Source organism: Solanum pennellii, chromosome 2, assembly GCF_001406875.1.
Source record: "Solanum pennellii chromosome 2, SPENNV200".
In the NCBI taxonomy this organism is placed as follows: Eukaryota; Viridiplantae; Streptophyta; class Magnoliopsida; order Solanales; family Solanaceae; genus Solanum; species Solanum pennellii.
Window position 1 is genome coordinate 59384924 of NC_028638.1, and position 20570 is coordinate 59405493.

Sequence of the window (20570 nt, forward strand, 5' to 3'; positions counted from 1 at the left end):
AAATACATATAGGACTTGAGATTCTCAATCTTTAGCTTATATAACATCAACTTGTAGTCACAGTGTTATGAAACAAATGATTATGGGAATATTGAAAAAGCAAAATAAAGATATATATATATTTATATATATATATATATAAATAAAATTATAATGATTTTTTTAAATTTATCAAAATTATTTATTAGATGACATATATTAGGGATAGGGAAGATGAAAGGAGGAGGAGGAAGAATTGAAGGTAGAGAAAGGGTGCTAGAGGAAACAAGTGATGCGAACGAAGCCTATTCTCCATGTATGTATTTAAGTGTAAACAGGCCCGACCCATCCGATCCAATGTGAATTATTAACCCTAGGTAGGTATTGGTAAAGCTTGAGATGCGAATGAGAATGTGATCAATGGGTCCGTATTGTCCATGCTTCAGGAGCAAGAAAAAGGGGATCAACTTGAAAACCAAGCTGACCAACACTTACGTCCCTATTGAACCAACTACCCCTCCTAACTCTCATCTTCCTCCAGGTTCCAACCTACATACTTTATTAATAAATGTTTTGGGTTTTTACTCCCAAGCTCAGGATTATGTTTGCATCCATCTGCTGGCTGACATTTTGTAAATTCTTTTTGCTACATGCTCTCACGAAACTTCAATAATTTATCTAGGTTATCAACTTCAATCACATTAGTAGTATTAGAGTTAATAAGGAAGCTTGAATTTGTTATGGATCCCCAATTACATGCAAATATTGCTAATGATTTTTCCTATTTTTAGTTACTCTGCACCTTCCAGATAATGCCATCAAACATAGCACACTGCTGGAGCCCACACAGAAAGTACTGATATCAAAACATGATTCTCCTCCGAGAAGCAACCTTCCAACTTTTTCTTACCGGGATATTGCAACCGCCACAAACAATTTCAGGCGAGAATCCATTATTGGGGAAGGTGGCTTTGGGCCAGTATTCAAAGGGAAACTTAACACGAATCAGGTGATTTTCACTAAATGATGTGTGTTTTGGTCATTTCAAATTTATCATCCTTGAATTTCTATAACCATTCAGGTTGTGGCTGTTAAGAAGCTAAATCATTCCGGTCTTCAAGGGGATAAGGAGTTCTTTGTAGAGGTTCACATGCTCTCACTGATGCGGCACCCTAACCTGGTTAATCTAATTGGTTACTGCTCTGAAGGAGAGCAGCGACTTCTTATCTATGAATTCATGCCTCTAGGATCTTTGGAATATCATCTCCATGGTAATGCTCATACACAATTCTCACGTTAGAAATAAATTCTTATTTGTCAACCTGCACCAATCTGTTATGCTTCAGAGCTCTACATTCATGCATTATTTGCTATAAACTTTTGGATCATCTTTGATAGCTTAACTCATTTAGAGCCCGACTTAAAAAAATAAATAGCTTTGAAGTTTTTAAGTCAAAAAAATAAAAAGTAGGAGAGACCTACTCTTTTTTTTTTTTTAAGTCATTTAAAACTTATTTTAAGTTATTTTTAACCTTGTCAAACACTTTCAGAAGCTAAAAGTGACTTCAACGTAGGTTTGATCAAACTTTTAAGTCAATCTAAATAGGCTCTTAAGCTTGAAACAAGTCCCTTGAAGATATGAAGTTATTATTAGTATCATTCTTTAATACTCATTCACTTCTATTTTCATTATTTCTTTTTTCATTATCGAGAAAGTGTTCACTTCTTTACGGCTGCACTGCCAAATTTGATGAATATCAACTGCCCTTCTCTTATTATTCTACTAACCATGCATTAAATTTGTTGATCCTTTTTGTGGTTGTCTGCCAAAGTTGTTACTACGTGTGGGAACTTATTTTTCTGTAGAATTTTTAAAATTGTACATGCATCAGAGGATGCAACTAATATATTCATTTTCCCTCTAAAGTATGAAAAATGTGTTGATTAAGAGTATAATGTGCAGATATTACGCCTGACATGAAGCCATTGGATTGGGATACCAGGATGGTAATAGCATCTGGTGCCGCCAAAGGCCTGGAGTACCTTCACAACCAAGCTGATCGTCCTGTTATCTACAGGGACCTTAAGTCGGCAAACATATTATTGGGTGAGGGTTTCCATGCTAAACTTTCTGACTTTGGTCTTGCAAAGTTTGGCCCAATTGCAGACAACACACATGTTTCAACTCGGGTTATGGGTACTCATGGATATTGTGCACCTGAGTATGCTGGAACCGGAAAACTGACTATGAAATCCGACATCTATAGTTTTGGTGTGCTCTTGTTGGAGCTAATTACTGGATGTAGAGCAATGGATGACTCTCACGAACATGGAAAAGAAATGCTTGTTGACTGGGTAATTACTTCACATTTAAAGTCATTATACTTGGCAAGCTGGAAAATGAACCAACTTTGAGACACAAATATAAGTTTTTGTTTCACTATTGAGTTTTAAAATGTTTGTGTGTCCTTTCTTGACTCTTGAAGCATAAAGTTTCTTCTATGAGTGATGCATAGTAATATCAACGTGTCAAAGGTATTATAGTTGAAGGTCTCTCTCTGTCTTGGAGGAGGCCCAAAGTTACCGAAAAATGAGAATGACAGATCTATCAATTGATAAAATACCATGTTTGCACAGTTCTGACGATTGAAATGTATCATAGTTTGATTTTTTTTTCTTTTTCTGAATGAGAAGTGTAGGCTCCTGTTTGTGCGCTTCCTTTTCTCCCTGCTAACAGTGAAGTTTCTCAGGCACGTCCTATGTTAAAAGACCGCATGAACTATGTACAGTTAGCGGATCCAATGTTAAGAGGCAAATTTCCACAATCTGTCTTCCGCAGGGTAGTAGAACTGGTCTTAATGTGTGTTCAGGATGATCCCCATGCTCGACCTCTCATGAAAGACATCGTGCTTGCTTTGAGTTACTTTGCATCCCAAAAGCATGATTCACATGCAGCTCAGATTGGATCTCATGGGGGAGAAGGGACAAATGGAAGCTCTGTTGATTTTGATGGAGCTCAGATGGATGTAACAGAAATAAGAGCTTCAAACAAAGATCAAGAGCGGGAGAGAGCTGTTGCAGAGGCCAAGAAGTGGGGCGAGACCTGGAGAGAGAAAGGAAAACAGAATGCGGATGATGATTTAGATTATAAATCAAGGTGGTGATTGATTGTAAGTTAGTTTCCTTGTCACAGAACAGCATTTTTATTCAAATTTTGAAACATAGTCGTATGTATATACTCATAAAAAAGAAATTATTGGCATTATTGATGTATTTGTATGCTTGACAAAATAAATTCAATACAACCACGATATGGCATTTTATCATTAATAAGTACTACTAATTAGGTTTTGTTCAAGTACTAACCAAACAAACAAGAACATTAAATTAAATTAAAATATATAAGCAACCACATGGATTAAGGATTCAAGAGTAATAATGTAAGAATTGTACCGTACAGAGTTTAGTAACGTAGGTATGGATCTTCTTATTTCACTTTTTATCCCTCAAAACATCATAAATAAATTCATGTATAATAGCTCATGTGGTTCGGTTAAGATCGGTTATTGGTAAAAATTAAAATCAAATTAATCTAGTCGATTTTTTGAATTACTAAAACCAAACCAAACGGATAAAATAACTATTGTTTGGTTCAATTTTTTTGTTTTTTTTTTCAGTTTGAAAGTAATACATTTTTTAGGATAAATATATCTTGATCGACACAAACACCTAGTATATGAACAATCGAGATAAAAACTATTGTTGGTTCAATGAGCAATTAAGCAATATTAAAATTATCATTACACGAATAAAGAGATTCAATTAAGAGAAAGTGTGAGAATCTTAACTAAAGTAATGAATTTTGATGGACTTGAACATATTTTATATTATTCATAAATAAAATTTAAGTGTTGGATTTAAGAATATGATAAAGCTAAAGACTTAAAGTTACTTAAAATTTAAAAAAATATTTATATTTTATTTATGAATAATATATAAATAATTATAAAATTTATATATCTAATTATCAGTTCAATTTCTATATTTCTGCAGTTGTCTTTTTTTAGTAAAATCAAAACCAAACTAAATAGTATTGATATTCAAAATGCAAAGCCAAATCAAACGAAATTTCAAGTTTTTGATTAGTTTGGTTCGAATTGTGGTTTGGTTTGATTTCTTTTAGCCATGAACAATCATGGTTCGGTTTGGATCGCTTATTAAATAAAACCTTAAATTTCTAAAACCAAACCAAATGAAAAAAAAAATAACCATCGATTTGGTTTGGTATGATTCGGGGGTTTTCTTCTTTTTGGTTTGAAGTAATAAATTAAATTTATTGAGAGTATATGCATCTCGATAGATCCAAAAACCTATTACATGAACAATCCACATGAAAGTTATTATGTATTCAATTTAGTCATACTATAGTTATTATTATGCGAATAAAGTGATTCAATTAAAAAAAATGTGACTATCTAATGTTATGCAGGGTAGGTAAAAATAAAGATTTTGATTGACTTGGTCTTAGTCGGGATAAAAATTAAGTGTTGGATTTAAGAAAATGTGAAAGTTAAGACTTAAGTTAATTAAAATTTAACAAAATATTAGATTTTATTTATGACTAATATATAAATAATTATGAAATTTATATACAAAATAATATTGATTTTCAAAATTTAAAATCAAATCTAATCAATGAACGATCTATTATTTATGGAGACAACAAAAACAAATTGAAAAAGAGAAAAGCATAAGGTCCTACCGGGAGTCGAACCCAGGTCGCTGGATTCAAAGTCCAGAGTGCTAACCACTACACCATAGAACCAATTGATACTATTCTTCAGCTTTTTTCAAATTAAAATTGAAATGGAAGTTTTGTTGACATGAATTGTATTTACATTATTTAAGCATATATAAATATATATTTTTTCTTTCTGTGATGAACTCCTTAAAAGTGGAGTATAAAAGTGAGAAAGAGGGTCATTTGGTTGGTGGGTGAGTAAACAAGTAATTTCATTACAGAAACTAATTGATTATCAAACAAAAATAGAAATAGGAGGGCTAGGGCATTAGTGAAGAAGGAAAGGCAACAAAAGTTGATGGGGTCCAGACTCCAGTATGTCAGCCAACGATAATATGCCACGTCAGTTTGACCATCCTGTAAAGTGAGCAATGGGTCCCCTACCAAACCAAACCAAACCAAACCCTTTTTACACACTCTCTCTTTACCCTCATGCCTTTGTCGGCTCATTTAACCAAAAAAACTTCACCGGAATCTGACTGTTTGGCCGGCGAGGCACATAAGTCTCTCTGTTTGCTGCTGGAGATCTCGAGGAAGCCCCAGAGATGTATGTGGTTCCTCCTCCAAAACGACCCGATCCATTGTCTGGATCCGAGGACTTGCGGATTTACCAGACATGGAAAGGAAGCAATGTAAGTACAAGTAGAGCTTATCCCATTAGTTTCTAGTTTATTCACACTTGCTATCTCATCTAAAACTTAAATCATGAAATACAATGGATGTCACATTAACTGAATCAGGTCTATAAAAACGATGTACTATCATCAAACTTCCTATCTTAAAAAATAGACAAAAGTTATCTCCTTACTGGAATTTTTATGCCTGCTTTTTTCTTAAATTTCTGACAGATATTTTTCTTCCAAGGAAGGTTCATATTTGGGCCAGACGCAAGATCCCTAGCACTGACCATATTTCTCATAGTGGCCCCTGTCTCAGTTTTCTGTGTCTTTGTTGCAAGAAAGCTCATGGATGATTTTTCAAATCACCTGGGGATATTGATTATGGTTGTAGTCATTGTGTTCACATTCTATGTAAGTTCTCTCTCCCTACTTCTCATTGATTCTAACATCCTCATCACCTGCACTTTATGACAACACAATAGCTCTATAAACTTGCCTTTATTTAATCTCACGGTTACTGGAAACAAAATTCCGAGTATTAGAAAATCAATGATCTCAAAATTGATCACATATCAACTTGGCACTGCATCTCAACGATGTAAGGTTGGCTTGGTTGTGTCAATAGTCTTCCATTCGACGGTTAAGTGGCTCTCCTTACAATGAAAAGGATTGGCAACCTAATTGCCTTCCTATTTTGTATGTCTAATAGTTTCACATTTGAATATTACAGGTTTTAGTTCTACTCCTTCTCACATCTGGAAGGGATCCAGGAATAATTCCTCGCAATGCACACCCTCCAGAACCAGAAGGTTATGATGGTACTGTTGAAGGTGGTGGACAAACCCCTCAATTACGTTTGCCTCGCATTAAAGAAGTTGAGGTCAATGGCATTACCGTCAAGATCAAATACTGTGACACCTGCATGCTTTATAGACCTCCCCGCTGTTCTCACTGTTCAATCTGCAATAACTGCGTTGAAAGATTTGACCATCACTGCCCTTGGGTAGGGCAATGCATTGGGCTGGTAATAGTTCTTCTTTTTTCTTTTTCTTTTTTCGTAACATATTTTTAGTTAGTACTGCCACACTAGTAACTGATATGCTCTCTTTTCAGTTTTACTTTTCAATGCTTGATATGTCTGCTGAACTATTGCATATAATCTGATATGGAGAGTTACCAGACATTTTATCATAATCACACTCTTTCTCTTCACATTGAAACCTCATAAAAAGAGACTTAACAAAAGACTGATTCTTTTAATTGTAAAAACAAATAAAAAATGTAAGACCGATTCTTTCTTTGTTATCTTTTTTTAAAAATTACCTATTCACTCTAATGTCAATTCGCGAAAACAAGTAAGTTACATAAAATGTCTAAAGATAAATTGTTGTCTGAATGAAGCAATGCTGTGGATCTGAAGTATTAGATCCTCAAAGCATCTTGAAATCTAGCTCTCAAGTTTATAATTATGTAAAACTGTTAATACTAATTTATGAATCACTCTTTTAACTATTGAAGCTGTTGGCAGCAGGAGAACGTTTAAAGGTTTGTAACTGAGCATTTAGTTCAAATGGCCATCATGCAGACAATTATATGTTTTAGAAATATTTAGCACTCTAGATCTTCGCAGTGGAAATAAAGTTAGAGGGTTTAGTACACATATCCACATGCTTAAGTTCTCACATTTCAGCTGAAATCTTTTTGTCCTTGCGTACAGTACTTGCTGTCGTGATTCTCAGATTTATGAAGTTATGAAGTCAGGCTGGTCAATTTACCTGTTAATGTCACGTCCACCTTTGATATCAGAAATATCTATAGTCTTTGCTTGCGCTGATAATTTCTGTAACAAATGCATCTTTTAAAACGGATCATCTAGTGTTGATGTCTTGGACTATTTCCTTACGTTGCACAGATTTCTGAAACTTGTGTCTTTTTATTGCAGCGAAACTACCGTTTTTTCTTTATGTTTGTCTTCTCTACAACGCTTCTTTGCATATATGTTTTTGGGTTCTGCTGGGTCTATATTAAGAGAATCATGGTTCTAGATGACACCACCATATGGAAAGCAATGATCAAAACACCGGCTTCCATTGTTCTAATAGCATACACTTTTATATCAGTATGGTTTGTTGGAGGTCTTACTGCTTTTCATCTATACCTCATCAGTACTAATCAGGTATGTTCATGGGTTGTAATTGTGTTTTTCCCTTTTGTCTATCTAAGGTGGTTTGGATTTTGATGTGAACTGCGAGTGACGTCTATTTTCTGGGTACTGCAGACTACTTATGAGAATTTTAGATACCGATATGATTGGCGTGCCAATCCCTACAACAGAGGAGTGATGCAGAATTTCAAGGAGATATTTTGTACTAGTATTCCTCCATCCAAGAACAATTTCCGTGCAAAGGTGCCCAGGGAACCCAAGGTGCCAACTCGATCTGCAGGTGGGGGTTTTGTGAGTCCAAACATGGGGAAGGCTGTGGAGGACATAGAAATGGGCAGGAAAGCGGTTTGGAGTGAAGTAGGGGATAATGAAGGACAACTTAGCGACAATGATGGCCTGAACATTAAAGATGGCATGTTAGGGCAAATGTCTCCTGAGATAAGAAGTACAGTAGATGAGAGTGATCGTGCAGGAATACATCCTAGAGGATCAAGCTGGGGAAGGAAAAGTGGAAGCTGGGAGATGTCACCTGAAGTTCTTGCTTTGGCATCAAGAGTGGGAGAAGCTAATCGAACAGGTGGGAGTAGCAGACCAACAGAACAAAAAAAGTTGTGATTAACAGATAGTATGAAAACTGGATTGAATAGATTAGTGGTTCTTGGAGGTGTATGGTATGTGGTCATTCAGTGTCGTGTATTATCAGATGTTGGCTTTAGGAAGTGAAGTGTTGTGTGATATGAGGGGTGGTTTTAATTCCTAAAACTTGTATTGTATGTGTGGATTAGTTAGTGTAATACATTAGTTTTGCTATGTTCATGCTAGGCGGTGCATTTATTCTTTGTGCTTAAACAATGTGGGCAAGAGTCCCATATAATATAATATATAGTACGTTGCAACAGTTGTTATTTTACAAGTAAGAATCTGGGTCTACTTTCCTTTTGCTGAATCACAAGGAAACTCCAGTAAGGGGTTGATTTGAGTAAAAATAGAGAAAATACACAAGTCCCTAATGTTTGTGTAACCACAATAGTATATATGGCCGTGTAGTAATAATTATGGCTCGGAGGAATTCTTCTATAATATGATAACACCAACTAAAAAGGTAGTCCAATTCTATTTCTTCAACCATAGAATAACTGGTTCTTTTCCTGGAACAAACAAGCATTCATAATATTTTTCCTTTCGATCACAGCCATGAGCCAACAAAACTTGCTTTTTATAGCCACCTAACCAACACCACCATAGTTGTTACCAACATCTCCGTTGTGTCAGCACAAGTTAAGCCTAAGGGACTCCTCAACTTTCCATCCTTTAGGATCCATTAAATTAAAAAAAGGAAATAGTATGACCCTTCTTGAGAAGTCTTTCTGTTGATGTGTAGAGAACGTTGGCATTTGTAGATGGTTTCTTATCAAATGTGTGTGTGGTTTCATTTAATACTTCAGATGAGATATCATGCCCTCAAGATTAACCCTAGATGGTCTACTAGACTATGGGTCTTACAATTTTATTCCTGTAGATTTATTATTCAAATTATAAATATCTGACATAATATAACAGAGAACGATACAATCTATTCAGATATTATATTCATCAAAACAATACATTACGATATATGATGAAATAATACATCACAACCATCAATTACCATTTTTTATGGAGAAAAAAAACCTTAAAAAGTTTCAAATTGTTATGAAACTATATGAAATTAGAAGACGAATAAAGTAGGGAGAAGAGAAAGATTTTTTATTCATCTTGAAGTATATTCAGGATTCATTGATCTTTCACAAATCTTATTTACAATGAAGGAAAATCCTTTATTTATAGGGAAAACCTTACTTGGTCCCCAAGTACACATATCTAATAATACGCATTATGGATGCCTCATTAAAAACCTTACAAGGAAAACCCAATGGGACAAAACCTTGTGAGGAAAACATCGCGTATTAACTCCCCCTAATGACAACATCAATTCAGAGACTAGAATCTTCGTTTTCCAAGCTTGTGCACCATCTTCTTGAAAGTTGTAATTGGTAGAAACATGGTGAATAAATCAACTATAGTATTACTTGAACAGACCTCTTACATGTTGATATCACCATTCTTGGGAGCTCATTAGTGTAGAAAAACCTTGACGAAATATGATTTCTTCTATCTGCTTTTATGAATCTTCACTTCGAGATCAAATATTTCTGCAAGTTCCTCACTTTAACTTCTTTAAGCAAATAATCTATTGTCTTTTGAAAACTCTTCAAGAGTTTCAATTCTAGTTATCAACTTGTATAACAATATTTGTATATGCTTCATGCATTTTGAATCGATTTAATCCTTATGAGGATGATAAACAAGTTTTCCAAAAACTTGTATATGCTTTAGATTTTGAACCTATTGGATATTTAATTTTGTCAAGTAACAACATTCAATATTAGATGTATGACATCTTTTCTAGTGCCTAGATTGCAAGTCAAATAAGTTTTACGCTTACCAAGATGCATCATTCCACTTTTCACTTGATAATTATTTCTATACAAGCATGCTTTAATAGATGTAGAATTTATATTCTCATAATCTTTTACAATATTGCGCGCTATTGTATCAAAGATATCGTCAACGATATACCATTTTATATCGATTCACAATACGACAAAACTTATTGAAATCTCATCACTTCATTATTTTTAGGTAGCTACCCCTCTCATGAGGTTTCATAAAGTGTTATGTCGTAGGCTCTCCAAGAGCACATTGTCTCCTTATTATGATCATTTTGATTCTTTGATCCTCCCCTTTTTTCAAGGATTATTTTATTTAGAATTGATTAGTCTATCATGTTTCATGCATGTCATAGACTCTATCCTTAAGGGACATTCAATCGGATTATTTACAATTTTTGTGTTGCTTCTAATCTCCTCCCTTATGTTAGACAACCTAACATATATCTCAATCTTTTGGAGAATCTATCTTTGTGCATCATAGTATATTCATTAATCATATATTGCACATCAAAATTATCAGATGAAAACTATTTGGTCCCTGACCATAAATCAATAAACAGAAAAATTGATCATAACTTATTGGTTTGATTCATACAATTATGTTTGTATGTAATATCATATTCCAGATCAACATATGAAACTTTATTTTCATAAGCAATGATTCACTATATGAGACATTTAATGTCACATCATCTTATATATTTATCAATATTATCAAAGATGAATTATCTTGATTTCATCTTCTGAAAGTTGTGCTTTTAGCTCAATTATCTTGCACAAACAATTTTGCGAATGTCAAACTGCAAGTTGACAACAAACGCACATGTGATTATCTTATTGATGCATCTTTTTATCATATCACATGATAGGTAAACAGGCTCATATTCACCTTTTATACTTTTCAGAATTTAGGGATTTTGTCCCAACTTTAGTTGATCCAATCAACTTTATCACGAGAACAAGCAACGTAAAGAATTCTGAAAGAATCTTCTAGTTTTTCAATGTGTATGTCCATTACTTAGTATGCACATCTTTAGGATGACCAAATTATTCATGCCAACTAATAAAATTAGTAATAATCGTAAATTCCAAGTTTACTACGCCATGTGCCTTTTGCTTTAGTAAATTTCTGATTTACTATTATATGAGTAAATTTCAATTTTATTACTCCAAGAGTAATTTTTAGATTTATTTCTTCCCAATTACTTTACCCTTTAGGTGAGTCGTGATTCCATCATTGAATAAACTAATCTGAAGAAAATTGTGCATGTAAACATATTATTTGTGCCAACATTTTTGCAAACATCAAGTTGTGAGATAATAATAGACACACATGAGATCATATAGAAGAAACATTTGTTAGGATCATTAAATATCTAAACAATCCACTTGCTGGATGACTAGGTCCACAAATACCTGTATACGTTCCTAGAACGCAGAAAATTCAATCTCAACTTTCGTTTATGGTGGTCTCACAATTAGCTTGCCTTGCTAACAAGTAGTACAAGAAAATTCACCATTTAAAAGAATTTTTAGTTTCTTCCATGAAAGTCCATTTTAAATTTCCATAATTCGTTTAAACATTATAGACTAACGATGTCGCAGACAATCGTGTCAAACTAAGAAAGTATTGAAATTAGTAAACTTCTTATTTACCATAGAATATGCCTCAATTACATTAATTCTTGTCCAATACAACCCCGAAGATAAAACATGAAACTTTTCTATAATACATGTCTTCTTAGAGACATTCTTGGTGATACCACATCATTGACCAAGGTCGGAATCTTTCTCATGCCTAGCATGGTGGCTTACACCTCATTCCCTTTAGAGAATGGATCCATATTTTAGCATTTATCAAAAGTTTTCATTCTTCATGAATGGAACACAAACATGTGAGCTTATCAAATTATGATAGCTAGTACCTCATTCCATATTTATGTGCATTATTCAATCACTTGTCTTCTTTCAGACATATTATGCACTAATACAACATTCGTTTTTGTAATGGAATAAATTCAGTAAATTTCATGACTCTTTATCTAAAACACAGTAGTTTTTCTTTAGTTATTATTATATCATCAATATGGTGCATTAAGACTCAAATTCAATGTCTTATCCATATAAAAGTGTCTTAGGTCATAAATCGACGGGTCTGAACCCAATATCTTATCATCATAGTGCATCAGGAGTTTAACCCAATGTCTTACCCTCTTTGTGCGATTAGACATAAATCCATCGTCTTATTCTTTTGGTGCGATAAAACTCAAATCTATCGTCTTACCCACAATGAGGCTCAACCTCAAGCCTTCAAGATAATTTAATTTTATCACTTTTGATGATCATTAATATGATCGTACATTATAATTACACACAGAATTGAGATTATTGATTTCTTATAATTAACATTAGTAGTTAATAAATATAGCTTAATAGATCACATACCTCATATAAAGGTTGAAAACATACCTTTCACTAAATTGTGCTTATTCAATTATTAAAATAAATTAAGAAATTCTCTTCCCAATCGATTAAAATTAAACGTATAAAAAGTCAACAAGTCTCTTTAAATACTTACTTTAGATGGTACCTCCAGATCTGTCACATAAATAATTATAACATAAAGATAAATCATACCTTGAAGATATAAGAATCTTATTGCATAACTTATGCAAGATCTCTTTTGTACTTTTCTCGTCTTCTTCATAATTTTTTAAGAATAGAACAATTATCGTGCTGATAACGTGTTATGAAACTATATGAAATTAGAAGACGAATAAAGTAGGGAGAAGAGAAAGATTTTTTATTCATCTTGAAGTATATTTAGGATTCATTAATCTTTCACAAATTTTATTTACAATGAAGGAAAATCTTTTATTTATAGGGAAACCTTACTTGGTCCCCAAGTAGGATTCCTAACCATATCCTACAAGGACTCCACATAATTAGACATTCACTATAATACAAATTGTTTATAACACAAATAATATAGTCATGGGTAAATATAAAACATCGTCACTAAAAGATTAGGGAGAATAGTTTCCACCAACTTTTGCAAATAGTTTAGGTAAATTAAAATTAAAATATTAATATTTTTTATATATTAATATTTGTATATATTAAAAAATTTCAAATAATATTAATGTTCCCTGTGCAAAATATTGTGTATATAATAAGAGTGTGTTTGGTACGATGGAAAATGTTTTCCAATTTTCTCATGTTTGGTTGATATAAAAGTTTTGGAAAATGTTTTTTCAAATCAACTCATTTTCCTCGAAATTAAGAAAAATGACTTCCCTTCAAAAATTAAGGAAAACATTTTAAAAACTCTCCTCCAATTTCAAATTGCATTTTTTTCGAAAAACATCAATTTAAAAAAATATTTTCAATTTTAAAATTTTATTTGTTTACCCGATCCCTCCCCCAACCACCCCCACCCCCCTAAAATATTAATTTCATTCATAAATCAAACACACGGAAAATATTTTCTATTCACCTACCAAACATGAAAAAAAAAATTTAAAATCTACTTATTTTCTAGGGAAACATTTTTCATGGAAAATATTTTACTTCATTCCAAACACACCCTAAATTAAAAAAATTGTACTCAGTGAAGTGTTTGTTCCTACTATCGTACAACTCAACATTTTCCATGAAAAACATTTTTCTTCATATTACCCTAAATTAAAAAAATTATACTCGATAAAGTGTTTGTTCCTACTATCGTACAGCTCAACTAATGCACATTTCCCGCCATATTCTAATTACACTCTATTTCACAAACATAACATGTATCTACGCTACGTTGGGGGTCTAAAATTAATTTAATTAAGAAAAAACATAATCTATCCAACTTTAAGCAAATTATGTAAATCAGATTGATGGAGAAAAAAATTACCAGTCATGATTTGTCTTAAATAATCATTAATAAGTATATAAAAATAAAAGCAATACGACATCTAAAAATATTCCAAGTTGCCATATTTTTTCTTATTACACTCTCAAAAAATTATAAATAAAAGAATAAATTTATTAATTCACCCTTTAATACATTCTTTTAAATTTTTTTACAAATAAATATAAATATATTTTAAGAAATAATTGCAAAAGTAATATATAACAAATTCTATTATTTATTTTAATAAAATAATGGAGACAATTATTTTTGATAAGAGTATGGAACGGAATTAATAAGAGTAGTGGATGGATCCAGCTAAGGTTTTTTTAATAAATAAAGGGAGAATAGTGGTCAGCAAAATTTTGCAATAAATAAATGTGTACAACTTCCAAAATACTCTTCGCTCAGAACGTTATCCATAACATGTCAGCATCTCGTGGCTACACATCATCTTATTTTATTAATAATATTACCTTGCCTATTGCAATATTAATTAGTAATTAATTAGAATTTATGTTTCTCATCATCAAATTTATATTTGTCGCTTCAGCCTTGCTATGTCAATTGTGGAATACATGTTTCATACACCAATTTCAATATATATATATGTATATATATATTGCAAAGGTTAAGTTCATCAATCATGACTAATAGTAATTAAGTTAATCTTTTTACCAAGTCAGAAAAAGAATTAAATATCATCTAAATGGAATGAATAACTGCTTGCAATATGAGCGAATCATTGCACGTTTTACATACCTACTCGCACAAATCTCGAAGGAAACCAATTAGCTGTAAGCTGACTATTACAATTTTTTTTTTTAAAAAAAAAGAAGTTTAAGTCTCTTTATTTGACTAGGCATAAAATTTAAAAATAAATCAAATCAAATTTTTTATTTTTAAACTTGTCCTAGCAATCGAAAAACGTACTACATGTAAGAAGAAAAAATCTTTTTAAACTTGACCCAATAGTAAATTGTAAAAGAAGAAAGTATAAATTATGGTCTATAGATATCCTTTTCAAAATAGCATCATGTGGTATATATTTAGCATATTCTTCCTTGCAAATGCAACATCGAAATTAACTTTTAAAAAGTAACGACGATTAAGGGGAGCGAATATGGTTACTGAAGGGAAATTTCGTACTTTTCCAAGCCGAATTATTGCAGCATGAAGTTTAATATTTGAAAAAAATAAATATATAAGAGAGTTGAGATTTGATAAGGAATATGTGATGTATTAATTAATTAAATAAAGGATTAAAGAGGAGGACGCGTCTGATGTACGTGGGGAGGGAGAGAGGAATATCCAAAAGCATAACACCGATTACGGATTGAGAATATTCCTGATCCCCTCAAACCTCCCATAAATACCATTCTTTTCTTACTTGTTGTTGCATCCAATCCAATCATCCCGTTTTCTCTTCTCTTCTCTTCTCTTCTCTTCTCTTCTTCTCATATATAATATATAAAATATATACTAGTAGTATATAACAATACAACAACAATGGCTCTTACAGCTGTTCATGTTTCCGATGTTCCCAATCTAGATCAAGTCCCTGACAAAGCTCCTCTATATGCCACCCGATTCTCTCAAGGTTTCGTTTGTCTTTAATTTCTATACTAATTTATTCTCTTTCTTTCTAGACAATACATAATCTTTTATTTTGCTTTGCAGGCATTGAAATTGGAAGAACATCCAAATTTTTAGTTGTTGGACACAGAGGGAACGGGATGAATTTGTTGCACTCGGCTGACCGGAGGATGAATGCCCTCAAAGAAAATTCCATTCTTTCTTTCAATGCAGCTGCCAATTACCCAATCGATTTTATTGAATTTGACGTTCAGGTAATTTTCTATTTTCCGCGTATTTCCTTTTTTCTTTCTATAAAAATCCGACCCGACCCGACCCGATCTTTTAATAGTAACAGAAAAACCATAAACCCTAGATCTTGGCCCAGTAGATGGATTCTACATTTAGATTACCAAAGTAAATGTCATTTTATGTTTGTAGGTGACAAAGGATGATTGCCCTGTTATTTTTCACGACGATTTCATCCTCACTCAACATAATAATGTAAGCTCTTTTAATATCCAACAACCCCTTTCTCTTCTAATCAAATCTCATTCTCATGGTGCGTGCGTGTGCAGGGTACAGTTTATGAAAGGAGAATTACTGAATTGTCACTTGCTGAATTTCTTAGCTATGGACCCCAAAAAGAAGAGGGTCTCACTGGAAAACCTTTAATGAGGAAAACTAAAGATGGAAAGATTGTTAGCTGGACAGTTGAAACCGATGATTCCGCATGTACCTTAAAAGAAGCTTTTGAGAAAGTGAATCCATCTATTGGTTTCAACATCGAGCTCAAATTTGATGATCACATTGTTTATCAACAGGACTACCTCATCCATGTTCTTAAAGCAGTGTTACATGTCGTATTAGAGTATGCTAAAGGCAGACCAATCATATTCTCAAGTTTCCAGCCTGATGCTGCTCTGCTTGTCAAGAAGCTCCAGACATGTTACCCTGTACGTACGTTTACATTTTTGAATCTATCTTAAACAAGTGAATTCGATCTGACATACTTACCTTTTGGCACTGTGTAGGTGTTTTTTCTCACAAATGGAGGTACAGAGATTTACTATGATGTTCGAAGGAACTCGTTGGAAGAGGCCACTAAACTGTGCTTAGAGGGTGGTTTGGAAGGTATTGTTTCGGAGGTGAAAGGCATCTTCAGGAATCCAGGACTAGTTAACAAGATCAAAGAGTCCAAGCTGTCTCTCCTGACATACGGCAAATTGAAGTAAGTAGTATTGATTCAGTCGGACACTAACTTACTTATTAACTAACTAACTAACTAACCATTTATTTATTATATGTTCAGTAATGTGCCTGAAGCTGTGTATATGCAACACCTGATGGGAATTGATGGAGTGATAGTGGATTTTGTTGAACAAGTAACAGATGCTGTGTGTAAGCTAGTGAAGAAGCCAGATGAGATATTGCTGGAAGGGGAGGAAAAGGTTCAAAATAGACCTCAATTTTCACAGAGGGAATTGTCTTTTCTGCTCAAACTTATCCCCGAACTGATACAACAATAACATATCATAAAATGATTGTAGATAACAAAGCGTGCACTCCCTCCCACTAGTGTAGAAATGTAGATTTTCATTGTATTTGCACCCTCTCTGGCTACTCTGTAATCATATCAAAATAGTTTATGAATTGTCTTGGAATTTTAAACTCACTTCAATTAGGTTGGTTATTAAACAGTCCAAATCACTTTAGTTACCAATCAAAGAGGAGGAGTCCCAAAGTTAAGTTAATTAAGATGGTTTGAAAGGATGATGGAAGGAAGAGAGGAACCAATTGTCCCTGTGGCTGTAAATCATAGTTAAAATTGACATGTATCTAGATACCTTTCTAGAGAAAGCAAAGCAAGTAACGTTTTAATCTCAAGTAGAGGGGAATCATTTATGACATCTCAAAAGTAATATAAGTTAGTTAAAAGTACAAGTTTCGAGGAATTCATAATTCAATGCAAATAGTCAAAAAAAAAAAATGGGCAGGTCAAATGTATTTCTTTTCTTATGATGATAACAGATTTAAACAAATGGAAGGAAATATATTCATTCATATACCAAACTGACCTATATTCACATGGCGCAGTTCTATTTGGGTTTCATTCTTTTGCTTATATACGTTTCTCTAAGCTACCCGTAATTTCTTGGTGAGACGATGACAACACACGCATGAATTCAAAAAGAGAGCACTTTTGCTAGTGACAGTGAATATTAATTCAACAATAACCGTTACTCCATTAGTCTTCAGTTCCCAATTCTATATTTAAGAGTTCCAATCTTCAATTCCTAATTGCTTAAAAATATATTACAATGTTTTGAAACCAAAGCAGTTAGATACAATAATCATCACCTTGTTTTATCGACTCTCCACACAGAGTGATAGACATGTTCCTCAAATACAATATTCTTTCCGTTTCATTTATTTGGTCTTATTTCCCTTTTGATTTCAACTTTCTGCGCAGTGCGTTTAAGACCACAAGATTAAAGAACATCTTCATACATTTTACATATCTTTAATTTAAAAGTTTTCCTTACTTTCTTGAAACTCAATATCAAGTCAAAACAAATTAAAGTATTTTTATTCCGACAGATAATGATAGTAGAATATCTAATAGGTAAACTCCAATATACATGTTGTATATTAATGGCCTAAGTCATATACAAGTCCTTAAAGTTGTCCGCATATTTCATTTAGACACCTTAACTTAGGGCAGTACCTATTGAACACTTTAATTTTAACAAATTTATATCTATTAAACACAAAATGAAAATTTATGGAAAGACATAAGTGCGTGTGTCTCAAACACAAATGCATAGCAGATAGACCAATAAAATGATAACACGTGGCAATTTAGATAAAAAAAATTAAAGAAAAAACAAATTATTTTATCAACCCCCATCCCTGTTCTTCTTCGTCAAAATTTCCTGCCATTTAAAGCTTTTCGCCCATTTTAAATTTTCTTTGATCACTTACTACCATAATTATCTAAAGAAAATAACGACTTGAATTTTCTTTAATCACCTGCTACCATAATTATCTTTAAAAAATAACAACTTTTGATTAAAAGAATAATCAATTAATATCATTTTTATAAAAAAAAATGAAGCTTTGCTACAACATTTGAGTTTTAGATCTATTAACTTTTAATAAATTAAGGTAAAAGCAAAAGAAAAATAAAAAAGAAATAAAGAGTACTTAGATAATGAATGCAGTGAAGAAGTGAAGAAGAAGACAAGTTTTTTCATTTTTTTTAATTTAATTTTAAAAAATTAAGTATATAAGTTGGAAAACAAAAAGAAAAAAAGAAAAAAATTTAAATTTTTAATAGCTATACGCGCTCAAGGAGAGTGGAACACACTCTTTTTGCCATGTCATCATTTTGTATTTAATAGGAATGATTTAGGAATAAATAAAGTGTTCAATAGGTACAAGCCTTAGTTGAAGTGTCTAAGTGAAATATGTGGACAACTTTAGGTGGCCATGTATGACTTAAGCCTATATTAATTCATTTCAAAATACCAGAGAAGTCGTTATTTCTTGTTGGACTTTGATGGATTAGGATGTATGTATGTTTTGGTCCAGTACTTGTCAAGGCTATGAGACGCATAAGAAATAGGGCAACTTTCACATATAGCAAATACAAAATTTCTATTTGTATGCTATAGCAAAGTTTGCATAATTGCGCTCCATAGCAAACATATATGTGTATAATCTATACATATACAATTGAAACGAATTGTATAAAATAAATTGTATAAAACGAGAAAGAGAAAAATTATATACAATTTGAATTTGCATAAAACGGAAAAGAGAGAAAGACAAAAGAAATTGTTTATATAAGTGTATATTGAGAATATGTATATAAATGAAAAACAGAACTCGTTGTAGTTTATATACATATACCTGTTGGTGTTGTTTTGAGTTGAATAAGTATATGAAATTGTTGTCTATTTTTTCAAATTTGTTTATTTATACAGTGAAGATTCGTCCTTAGTTTGGATGTATGATTCTATGTATATACATTATACAAACAGATTTCAATTTATTTATGTGTATAAGTTTGTGCAATTGTATATGTCTAAATGATCATTATACAAAAAGTATCCTTATAAAAAAACAATGCATAAAATTGTATCAAATGTAAATGTTTATATTGTATATACAAGAAACTCTAATACAATAACTATTAATGTATTAGTGGAATTGTACATTATAATTTTAAAAAATTGTGTATAATTAAAATTTATAAAGTGGAAACTATATATAATTTTTAAAGAAAATTCTGATTTGGGGAGAGATTTTAGGAGAAATTAAAAGAAATTGGGAGAGTAAAAATAACTAATGAATTTGTATAAAAGTAGAGCGTGGGCCCCAATCAATTGAAAAAAATTGATTTGGGGAGAGATTTTAGAAAAAATTGAAAGAAAATGGGAAAGAGAAGACAGGAAATGGATTTGTATAAAATAAATCTTCCGCCTTTTTTTTAGATGCGTGGGTCCCAATCAAATTGACAAAATATGTGCAACATTTATTGCGCAATACAAATAAATTAAATAGTAGCTATAAGATTTATTTTGATTTAAATGATTACTATTATGTACAATTTTCGCTAAGAAATAAGCGCAGGCCCAAATCATGTCTTGTTGATATCGATTTCCTTCATATTAAGCCATTGAGCCTGCAAATTCACTCATTCTTAGAGTGTATTTGGTATGAAGGAAAACATTTTCTGGGAAATGTTTTCCAATTTTCTCATGTTCGGTTGGGACAAAATCTTGAAAAATATTTTCCAAATCAACTCATTTTCTTCGAAATTAAGGAAAATGACTTCCCTTCAAAAATTAAGGAAAACATTTTCCAAAACTCTCCTCCAATTTCAAATTATCTTTTTTTGGGGAAAAACATTAATTTGAAAAAAATATTTTCAATTTCAAAATTTTATTTTTCATTCGATCCCTGACAGCCCCACCCACCCACCCACCACCGGCTTGCCCCCCAACCCCACCCCCTCCCCCAAAAATTAATTTTATTT

The 20570-nt window shown here is 32.3% G+C and overlaps 3 protein-coding genes and 1 non-coding gene across 7 annotated transcripts; 3 read left to right on the plus strand and 1 right to left on the minus strand.

Moving 5' to 3' along the window:
- The first annotated feature begins 141 nt into the window (after positions 1–141).
- LOC107009641 (probable serine/threonine-protein kinase PBL7) lies at positions 142–3309 on the plus strand. Of its 3 annotated transcripts, none has more exons than XM_027914275.1 (5): positions 142–520; positions 771–988; positions 1076–1250; positions 1943–2334; positions 2730–3309. In XM_027914275.1, the coding sequence occupies exons 1-5, from the start codon at positions 400–402 to the stop codon at positions 3141–3143; spliced, it is 1320 nt and encodes a 439-aa protein (XP_027770076.1). In that variant the 5' UTR covers positions 142–399; the 3' UTR covers positions 3144–3309. The 3 variants fall into 3 exon arrangements, with proteins under 3 accessions (XP_027770076.1, XP_015064475.1, XP_015064473.1); XM_015208989.2 differs by having other exon boundaries at positions 146–520; positions 789–988; positions 1061–1250; XM_015208987.2 differs by having other exon boundaries at positions 148–520; positions 1061–1250.
- A 1423-nt stretch (positions 3310–4732) lies between these two features.
- On the minus strand, positions 4733–4804 carry TRNAQ-UUG. The gene has a single exon. It is a non-coding gene; the product is annotated as a tRNA-Gln (tRNA).
- Positions 4805–5146: 342 nt separating this feature from the next.
- On the plus strand, positions 5147–8474 carry LOC107011689 (probable protein S-acyltransferase 7). The gene is made up of 5 exons (XM_015211278.2): positions 5147–5412; positions 5629–5811; positions 6131–6424; positions 7343–7576; positions 7679–8474. The coding sequence occupies exons 1-5, from the start codon at positions 5326–5328 to the stop codon at positions 8177–8179; spliced, it is 1299 nt and encodes a 432-aa protein (XP_015066764.1). The 5' UTR covers positions 5147–5325; the 3' UTR covers positions 8180–8474.
- A 6767-nt stretch (positions 8475–15241) lies between these two features.
- LOC107008900 (glycerophosphodiester phosphodiesterase GDPD1, chloroplastic-like) lies at positions 15242–17270 on the plus strand. 2 transcript variants are annotated; one of them, XM_015208111.2, is made up of 6 exons: positions 15244–15551; positions 15632–15801; positions 15968–16030; positions 16105–16482; positions 16561–16757; positions 16839–17270. In XM_015208111.2, exons 1-6 carry the CDS (start codon positions 15461–15463, stop codon positions 17053–17055), a joined length of 1116 nt encoding a protein of 371 aa, XP_015063597.1. In that variant the 5' UTR covers positions 15244–15460; the 3' UTR covers positions 17056–17270. The 2 variants fall into 2 exon arrangements, with proteins under 2 accessions (XP_027770903.1, XP_015063597.1); XM_027915102.1 differs by lacking the exon at positions 15968–16030 and having other exon boundaries at positions 15242–15551.
- The last annotated feature ends 3300 nt before the right edge of the window (positions 17271–20570 follow it).